This window comes from Podarcis bocagei (assembly GCF_964188305.1).
Source record: "Podarcis bocagei genome assembly, chromosome: 13".
Lineage (NCBI taxonomy): Eukaryota > Metazoa > Chordata > Lepidosauria > Squamata > Lacertidae > Podarcis > Podarcis bocagei.
In genome coordinates, this window is record NC_138138.1 from 50,686,201 (window position 1) to 50,696,217 (window position 10,017).

General features: G+C 46.8%; 1 protein-coding gene across 1 annotated transcript; it reads left to right on the forward strand.

Moving 5' to 3' along the window:
* The first annotated feature begins 720 nt into the window (after positions 1-720).
* MRPL52 (mitochondrial ribosomal protein L52) lies at positions 721-7,805 on the forward strand. The gene is made up of 5 exons (XM_081168263.1): positions 721-863; positions 2,297-2,381; positions 2,572-2,639; positions 3,577-3,641; positions 7,640-7,805. Exons 1-5 carry the CDS (start codon positions 821-823, stop codon positions 7,784-7,786), a joined length of 408 nt encoding a protein of 135 aa, XP_081024389.1. The 5' UTR covers positions 721-820; the 3' UTR covers positions 7,787-7,805.
* The last annotated feature ends 2,212 nt before the right edge of the window (positions 7,806-10,017 follow it).

The following is a 10,017-nucleotide window of genomic DNA, read 5'->3' on the forward strand; positions in this document are numbered from 1 at the left end:
CAACCTCCAGGAACCCAGGAGTTCGAGGTTGCCAGCAAAGGCCTCCGCACTGCGACTCCTCTTCCTGTTTATGCCATTTCCAAGGGCGACGGCTTCCTTAGCAACCAAAGGCCAAGATGGCGACGGAAAAGCCTTGCCCATTTCAAAGATGGCCAAAGAGCCCCTTTCCGCCCTTAAGAAAAATGGCAGTCAGGGCACGCCAGAAACAAACAAACAAACAAACAAACAAGCACGCCGCCTTTCCTGAGGCTATGGGTTGTGTTAGAGACAGAGGTGTTAGTTCTGAAAGGGAAATGCATCTTTCACGTGAAAAGGCGACGCAGAGCATGTTCCCTAACCCAATACGGTGAGTGGGGATATAGCTTCCGGTTTAAATCACAAAATGGCGCCGCTCTTCTTTTGCCGGTACTCACATCCGGGTCTCCGTACCAAAATGGCTGCTCTCACTAATGAAAAGCTCTCCCTTCGGCAACTAGGAATATTGATCAGCTCACGATCCCAAGGCCCTGGAGCGGGGCCTGTGGGAATGTGCAGCTATATCCGACTGGGTTTACGGAGCCTTCGGGCGTTTTCTACTCTTTCCTACGGTTTTTTCTTAGAACTATGAAACGTTCCGTACAAGATGGCGCCCTCCTGGCCTTTTTGTTAACGTCTCGCAAGGCTTCCGGATGACGCGACCTTTCCGGCCGCAAGTGGGTGGTTTCCGCTGACGAATTATCCCAAAATGGCGGCGCTCATTTAAAAATGGCGGCTCCCAGTGGAGGTGTGTGTTATTTTCCGTACAACCTCTGCGAACGGAAGCCCACGGTCCCTTTCTCCGATGTTTAGTGTCAAAATGGCAGCTTGCGTGGCTCGGAGGCTGGGTACGGAAATCTTACCGGTGGGAGAGCTAGGGAAGGGAGCGGGGCTATGGATTTTGCATGGCTGTCCAGAAGCAGGATGCTCTATGCTTTTCCGGGAGTCAGTCCCACCGAACCCGATGGGGAGTCCTTACCGAGTATACATGCATGGGAGGATTGCGGGTTAAAAGAGAGTTCTTCCCCAAGTGCCCTTGCAGGTTGCTGTTCCAGAATTATACCCATGTCAAATTCTGGATGGTGAAACATGCACAGTAGCCCCTCTAGCAATTTTTGAAAAAGGGGGGGGGGCGCACGACTTTTATGGCTTTTAAATGGCTTTATATATATATATATAAAGATTTCTAAATGGCCTTTGCTTAGTTTATTTTAGCTTGTGCGTTGCGATGAAAATAGAATATGACTTTTGACATTTTAAGCGCGACCTGTTGCCAGAGCCCATAATTGTTATAACTGATTTATGCTCCGGCTTTGGCTATAGCATTATTCTATTGTGCTGTTGTGCCTATGAAATGCCCATTGCTAGAACGTGCAAGTGGGGAGATGGCTCGAATCCTGCTTGCAGATTTCCCACAGTCATCTAGTCAGCTACTGTGAATACAGGATGGCTAGATGGCCCATTGGCCTGATCTTGTCGCCTTCGCTTATGTTCCTGTAAGTCAGGAGAGGGAGAGGCGATTTGACCCTCCAGATGTAGGACTTCCAACTGCCATCAGCCTGGCCCAGCACAGCCTGATGGGAAATGTAGTTGAAAACTGCTGGAGGGCACAGGTTTGGTGAATGCTGAACTATAGGTTTCCCCCACTCCTGCCATAATGTGGGGGGTGGGGGGCTAATCCAAATGAGTACCTGCTTTTCTTTACCACACAGCACATCATCCTTTCAAAGTTCTCGGGTCAGGTTTTGCCTCTGCCCATGAACTTGGTGGTAGCCTTGGGGCAGTGGATCATTTGCAATAAGAATAAGAATAATACGATACAGTACGATAATTGTTATTGTCATTGTCCCATACAGAACAACGAAATTGAAACTAATACTAATACTATACTAATAATAGTTCCAGTTACAGATAGGTAGCCGTGTTGGTCTGCCATAGTCAAAATAAAAAAATTCCTTCCAGTAGCACCTTAAAGACCAACTAAGTTAGTTCTTGGTATGAGCAAGTTTCAGTGTATCTGAAGAAGTGTGCATGCACACGAAAGCTCATACCAAGAACTAACTTAGTTGGTCTTTAAGGTGCTACTGGAAGGAATTTTTTTATTTATACTAATAATAGTATAGACCTGCCTAACAGGGTTGTTGTAACAATTACCAGAAGAATGCTTAGAAAGCTTTGTGTCCCCTAAAGTATATTTATCTATATGCAGTGGTTTCAAGAGTAGAAGGCACCGTGAGTCTAACTGAATCCTGAATTTCTCTTTCCCCTTCTAACCCTGCAGGACCTCGGCTGGCAAAAGTTGCTTCGATGTCTCGGACCTTCCATTGCAGTACTGTGGATCAGTCTGGTGGGGCCTGGAGAGTGAAGTGAGTGCCAGAGATAGAGGGGGGCATCTTCAGAGCTAGAGAGGGATCCTTCATCTTACTTACTCCATTATAATTATTATTATTATTATTATTATTATTATTATTATTATTATTATTATTATTACTACTACTACTACTACTTTTCTGGCAGCACTGCAAATGACTTTGCCCTCTGTATACATCCTTCCAGGCACGGTTTCCCTATAAACCCTTCACATTACGGACCCTTAACAGACCTTCCCGACTGGTCGTTTGCTGGTAAGAAAAATGGGTGCTTGTATTATTTGTTTCACTGTATTTAAGTTGCAGATTTGCATAATATCGGACCATTGATCCAACTAGGTCAGTGTTTATAATCTCCTCTTCCACTCCAACTCACAGCTCGGTTAATCTGTAAGAGAACCAGTGTACTTCGCTAAGCGCACTAACTTTTAGTGTTAAAATTTGGCCCATAATCACCATTCCTCCCTCCACCTCTTTCCCCCTTTTCTTCCTAATGTAACACTAATGTCTCACAGCAAATGAAACTGATCTGTAGAAAACGCAGCTTGAAAAAAAGAGACATTGCACGTACTTTTGTAAACTAAGAAATCTTTAATAAAAAAATATTTTTTAAAACAAAAATGGCCCATAAAACTTGTTACTATCTGCCATGATCTGAGGGCGCAGTAAAAGGGTGTGACTGTAGCATCCTTTGCCAAGCAGGCACCTTCCAGAGGTTGTTGGACTACAACTCCTATCAGCCCCTTACTGGGAGTGATGGGAGTTATAGTCCAACCTCTGGAGAGCACCAGCCTGGGAAGGCTGGAAGAGAGCATGCATCTGTGTTGAAATAACCTTAACAACCTGGCGTGAGGTGCTGTTGAGGTTACTTTCTTGTACTTTTGAGCATACAGGGAAGGAGCAAGTATCTGTATCCTATTTTTACACCAGTGTGGTGTAGTAGTTAAGAGTGGTAGATTCGTAATCTGGGGAACTGGGTTCGATTCCCCGCTCCTCCACCTGCAGCTGCTGGGTGACCTTGGGCTAGTCACACTTCTGTGAAGTCTCTCAGCCTCACTCACCTCACAGAGAGTTTGTTGTGGGGGAGGAAGGGAAAGGAGAATGTTAGCCGCTTTGAGACTCCTTTGGGTAGTGATAAAGCGGAATATCAACTCCAAACTCTTTTTCTTCTTTTGTTTCTTCTCTACCCCAGATGGGCAGCCAGCCCCACCAATGAAAAATCATCTCCATCGGAAGGAAAAGAACGAAAACTTGGCTGTAAGTGGAAGCCAGAGCACCTAAGAGTCTTAGGAGTCCTGGTTTGGGGGGAAATTTGGAATTCCGTTAAGGAAGAGTGTGGGGCTTCCCGGATTGGCAGAACGCTGGAAAACCTCACAGGTGTAATAACAGATGGAAATGAGCCAATCTGGAGCTATTACTATTCTGTTGCCCTATAGGAAAATGATCCAGTGGGTTCTGAGGCAGGGAATTTTCTCTCTAGAGGTCTGTTGTGTTATATATATATATATATATATATATATATATATATATATATATATATATATGCTTTCGTAGATTTTCACGGGTACAGGAATGCAGGTTTTGGTGTTTTCGGGTATCTTCCCGTGTAAGAGTTGGGGTGTCTAGGCGACGTTTCGACGAGGTCTCACTCGTCATCTTCAGGCTGGTGCTTTCGGCTTCTTGTTACTAGAACAGAGCAGGATCTCAGTGTTTGAGTTCCTATAAATACTGTTGAGGGGGTGTGGTGTATAGCCTCCAACGTTCTGGGCAGAGAGGAAGTTCCCAGGTTATTGTGCCTTTTCTTCTTTTGTTCATTAATTACTTGAGGGATATCTTGAGTGATTTCTTGAGTGATATTCTGAGTACCACTTAGGAGGGTCATTAGGTGTGGATTAGTTGCTAAAGCTTTCGTGTCTTGACCTCTTGAGCTTGTGAAGAGTTTTTCTGAGTTTTTCTGAGAAGAGTTTTTCTGAGAAGATGGCTGTACTGCACTTAGTTGTGCTCTGGCTTGGCTTCGTGTATAGGGGCGAGCTGTGGTTTTGTGCCCTGTGCCAGCCAGATCTGTGTAGGGATTGCAGGGGGGTGCAGCATCCGGAGGTGCCACTATGGTTTGGCTACTGGATGGTATCTGTAATTTATCTGTGGAGAGGGTCTGGGTTTGGGTCTGGTGTGGTTGATTGGAGATGGCGTTCTGTGTGCCTCTGGTTCTGGTGTCGGTTTTTGTGGGGAGGGCTAATTTCCAGATGTCTGGCAGGCGGGACGTGTCGTCACGCTTGTTCAAAAGAAACACCCCCCAAAAACCAAGACACAGAAGAAAACAATGGCATGGCCCTCCTTCCTTATATCAAGGGCACCACAGATAAAATTAGCAAAATCCTCCATAAACACAATATCAAAACAGCCTTTTGCACCAACCAAAAAATAGCCAATATCCTCAGAAACCCAAAAGATAAAATCCAGTTAGAAAACCAAGGGGTCTATGAAATACCCTGCAAAGTCTGCCCAGCCACGTACATTGGACAAACAAACAGACGAATAAATGCACGTATCGCAGAACACAAGAATGCCGTCAAAAAAGAAGAAAAAACTTCCTCTCTTTACCAACACATGAAAGAAACAGGACACGAAATTAATTTTGCAGATTCCAAATTGCTCTTTAACATGGAACATCACCACAAGAGAATAATCATGGAAGCCATCGAGATAGAGAAACACCCTCACAACATGAACAAGCGTGACGACACGTCCCGCCTGCCAGACATCTGGAAATTAGCCCTCCCCACAAAAACCGACACCAGAACCAGAGGCACACAGAACGCCATCTCCAATCAACCACACCAGACCCAAACCCAGACCCTCTCCACAGATAAATTACAGATACCATCCAGTAGCCAAACCATAGTGGCACCTCCGGATGCTGCACCCCCCTGCAATCCCTACACAGATCTGGCTGGCACAGGGCACAAAACCACAGCTCGCCCCTATACACGAAGCCAAGCCAGAGCACAACTAAGTGCAGTACAGCCATCTTCTCAGAAAAACTCTTCTCAGAAAAACTCAGAAAAACTCTTCACAAGCTCAAGAGGTCAAGACACGAAAGCTTTAGCAACTAATCCACACCTAATGACCCTCCTAAGTGGTACTCAGAATATCACTCAAGAAATCACTCAAGATATCCCTCAAGTAATTAATGAACAAAAGAAGAAAAGGCACAATAACCTGGGAACTTCCTCTCTGCCCAGAACGTTGGAGGCTATACACCACACCCCCTCAACAGTATTTATAGGAACTCAAACACTGAGATCCTGCTCTGTTCTAGTAACAAGAAGCCGAAAGCACCAGCCTGAAGATGACGAGTGAGACCTCGTCGAAACGTCGCCTAGACACCCCAACTCTTACACGGGAAGATACCCGAAAACACCAAAACCTGCATATATATATATATATATATATATATATATATATATATATATATATATATATATATATCCCACCCATCTGGCTGGGTTTCCCCAGCCACTCTGGGTGGCTTCCAACAGAATATTAAAATACAATAGTCTGTTAAACCTTAAAAGCTTCCCTAAACAGGGCTGCCTTCAGATGTCTTCTAAAAGTCTGGTAGCTGTTTTTCTCTTTGACATCTGGTGGGAGGGCGTTCCAGAGGGCGGGTGCCACTACCAAGAAGGCCCTCTGCCTGGTTCCCTATAACTTGGCTTCTCGCAGCGAGGAAACCATCAGAAAGCCCTCGGAGCTGGACCTCAGTGTCCGGGCAGAACAATAGGGGTGGAGATGCTCCTTCAGGTATACTGGGTCAAAGCCGTTTAGGGCTTTAAAAGTCAACACCAACACTTTGAATTGTTCTCGGAAACGTACTGGGTGCCAGTGTAGATCTTTCAAGACCGGTGTTATGTGGTCTCGGCGGCCGCTCCCAGTCGCCAGTCTAGCTGCCGCATTCTGGATTATTTGTAGTTTCCGGGTCACCTTCAAAGGTAGCCCCACGTAGAGCGCAGGGCAGTAGTCCAAGCGGGAGATAACCAGAGCATGCACCACTCTGGCGAGACAGTCCACGGGCAGATAGGGTCTCAGCCTGCGTACCAAATGGAGCTGATAAATAGCTGCCCTGGACACAGAATTGACCTGCACCTCCATGGACAGCTGTGAGTCCAGAATGACTCCCAGGCTGCGCACCTTCAGGGGCACAGTTACCCCATTCAGGACCAGGGAGTCCTCCACACCTGCCCGCCTCCTGTCCCCGAAAAACAGTACTTCTGTTTTGTCAGGATTCAACCTCAATCTAAATGTTAGACTCAGTCCTGGATCCCATGAATTAAGTCTGCATATGCTCAGAGGCAGGTTGCCTATGAGCATATGCAGAGTGCCCACTGCTGAGCAACTTCAGCCAGCTCTTTAACCTCTTGAAACTGGGATAAGGATGGGAGAGAAGCATGAGCCTTGGTGCGTTTCCATTAAAGCTATGAACGTAAACCAGTTTGAATCCCATCGCTACCCACGAAGATTTGGAATTTTAGCTTTGTGCCTTCCGGAATACTGCTGAACAGTTCTCAAGATTTCTTGAGAAAGGACAGTGCAGTTTGAAACCCGTTTTAAAATTCACGGCATAACGTAATGTACCCTCAGCAACAGATTATGTACTTATTTTATTTATTTATTTGATCCAGCATATGAATCACTTCCCCCCTGAAACACCTTGAAGTGATTTCGCAGTTTAAAAAAAGCATCAGCGCTAAAAGCAGTTCCATATGTAAAAGTGATTTTTAAGATTCCATATGTTAAAAAGTGTTTCCATGTATACAAACGAAACAACGCTGTTTAAAAGCAATTTCATGTGTAGAAACCATTCCAGATCCAATATGAATATAGACTGCAATAAAGAGAATCACTTAAAACTCAAGCAGAGCTACAGTTCTCACAGGGAACTCTGGGAATGATAGTTCTCTGAGGGAAATAGTGGTTTCCTAACAACACTCAGAACCCTTTATTTTATTTCCTAAAATTTATATACTGCTTGATTGTGTGTGTGTGTGTGTGTGTGTGTGTGTGTGTGTGTGTGTGTGTTATTTTAAAAAAAACTATGGTTCCCAGGAATCAGGCAGAAGCTGTGGCAGTATAAAGTGGTATGATACTGCTTTGAACGTCTAATGCAGATGGGGCCAACAGAGACTGCGCCTGTCCAATGGCCGCTGAGGATTTCCTCAGGCGCTGAGCTCACTCTGCTCTTCACCTTGCCTCCTCAGCGTCGGGTAGCCATGATCTCCGCAGAAATGGATCACGGGATGGAGAAGTGGAAAGCTAAGCAGAATGAACGAAAGCAACAGGCAGAGGAAAAGCGACGCAACAGACTTCAACCTAAAGGAAGCTCCCAAGAGCAAGACCCCAAATAAATACTTTCCTCCTCACGTACACACCCCTCCAATTTGGTGCTTGATTTGTGGTTGTTTTTTTAAAATGTTCTCTTTTTTAATACCAAGGAAGAAGGAACAGTGGCGTTGCTGCGGGCGGGGCGGGCAGGGCGCCCTGGGTTCCATATCTGCGGGGGTGACAAGAAGTCACCCCGCGGGGGCTCGCGGCGGCGTGAGCAGCCATCGCACTGCCGCATGTGGAGGATCCTCCATTCGCTGCTGCAGCCGCAAGCAGAGGATCCCGGCACCGGTGGCAAACCGCTAAATACAACGCATGTGCGACATCACACGCATGCGCTGCACGTAGCGATGCTGCACATGCTCTGTATAGCGGTTTGCCACCGGTGCCGCTCCAGCACCGTACGGACGGTGCCAGGTTCCCTCCGTCGCCGCTACAGCCGCAAATGGAGGATTCTGGCACCGTCCGTACGGCGCCGGAGCGGCGTCGGTGGCAAACCGCTATACAGTGGTACCTCAGGTTACAGACACTTCAGGTTTCAGACTCCACTAACCCAGAAGTAGTACCTTGGGTTAAGAACTTTGCTTCAGGATGAGAGCAGAAATTGTGTGGCCGCGGGAGGCCCCATTAGCTAAAGTGGTACCTCAGTTTAAGAACAGTTTCAGGTTAAGAACGGCCCTCCAGAACAAATTAAGTTCTTAACCCGAGGTACCACTGTACAGCGCACGTGCGTAACGACGCCTGCCCTGGGTGTCATGCCGCCTTCCTTCGCCCCTGAGGAGGAATAACAGATTCCCAACATGGTTCTAGTTCAAGAACTGGCCTAGAGCCTTCGCTTGGGGCCAACTGCCTTGGCAGCCATTTTCTGTGCTGTATCTTAAGGAGATGAAGCAGTGGGCAAAGGAGAAAGCGGCCTTGGCTGGCTTAGCTTTGGCAAGGTTGCCACATCCATTCGTCTCCATTGTGATCTCCCTCCCCTGGTGCCCACTTGACGTTTGCAGTGGGGAAATAACCGGATTGTTCCATCGAGAGCCTTTCTAGAATGTTCCTGTCCAAAGAAAATGGAACCTGTAGCTCCTGTTTGTTTGGGTTAAGGGGGAAGCGGCACAAAATGGCGGTCCTTTTGCACAGCAGCCGGTCGCTGCTTGGCGGAGGAGCAATTTTTCATGCAGCCTTATGGGATGTGGCTTAGGCTTAAAAAACGGTTTGGGCAGGAGCTGGGGCACTGCAACAAGCTCATCTCAGGGTCACGCATCTTAAGAGTCACCTCCGCACCATACATGTTAAAGGACTTTGGTATCACTCTTAACAGCCATGGAAAATTTTGGGAACCATGTTTGTTTGTTTTAAACCGCGCATCCCCTCTTTTCATCTAGGTTCTCAAACGTGGCTTACAGCAATAACACATTGCTGCAAACAATCAGAAACCTAGATTAGACCTCTGACATTTTAAACCTCGAGAATCTAAAATCTGCAAAAGGGGGCGGGGAGAAGAAAAACTAAAATACATGGGAAAGTATTTAGGGTCCAAAGGCCTACCCAAATAATCTGTAGCTGTTAAAGGAGCCCTGGAACCCTGTGAAGAGGACGCCAAAGCATGCGCAAAGTGCTTTCCCTCGCTCCACTGTCCTAGCTGTTCGGAGTCTCCGGGGAGGTTTTCCAAGAGAAGCTTAAACTGCTGCTACCTCTCCCCGAAGCGTACGGCCTAAGGGTTGGAGAGAGTCAGTAGGATTACACACTTAATATTTTTCTGCCTTTGTCAGCTGGCCTGAGGAACTGTGTGTGTGTTTAGGTTGGAGGAGATCTCAGCCTGGCTGCAGACCTCCTGGTGGCCGTAAGCCAGGCTGGAAGGAATCTTGGCCCTCTCCTCTGGAAAAGGGAGCTCTCCTTTTCCCCTCCTGCCATGTAGATTCCCTCTTGAGATGGCTCGCTGCTTCTTCATATTTTATTTTTTTCACCTTCCCTCTCTTGGCCCCGTGGGAACCACTGCCTGCTGGAGGTGAAGTCACAGCACTGCAGGAAGGAAGGATCAAGGGCTGAGAATGAGGGACTTGAAAGGCTGAGGTGTGCACACACAAACACAAAAATATTACTTCCTTCCCAATGGAAAAGAGGTTCCCACACATTCACTGCTACCGCAATGATCTATTCTGGTGGTTTTCTACCCCTCCTAAATTGCCTCTTTTTTCTAATAGGGTGGAATGTTTCCTGTCACACCCAATAGCCATTTTTGCAGCGAGCATCGCAGTATTGT

What these genes read in the sequence shown, in the direction of transcription:
- MRPL52 (XM_081168263.1), top strand. Translation starts at nt 821, where the DNA reads ATGTTTAGTGTCAAAATGGCAGCTTGCGTGGCTCGGAGGCTGG. An exon ending in TTGCGTGGCTCGGAGGCTGG is followed by an intron (nt 864 to 2,296) that starts GTACGGAAATCT and finishes CTAACCCTGCAG; the next exon opens with GACCTCGGCTGGCAAAAGTT. An exon ending in AAAAGAACGAAAACTTGGCT is followed by an intron (nt 3,642 to 7,639) that starts GTAAGTGGAAGC and finishes TTGCCTCCTCAG; the next exon opens with CGTCGGGTAGCCATGATCTC.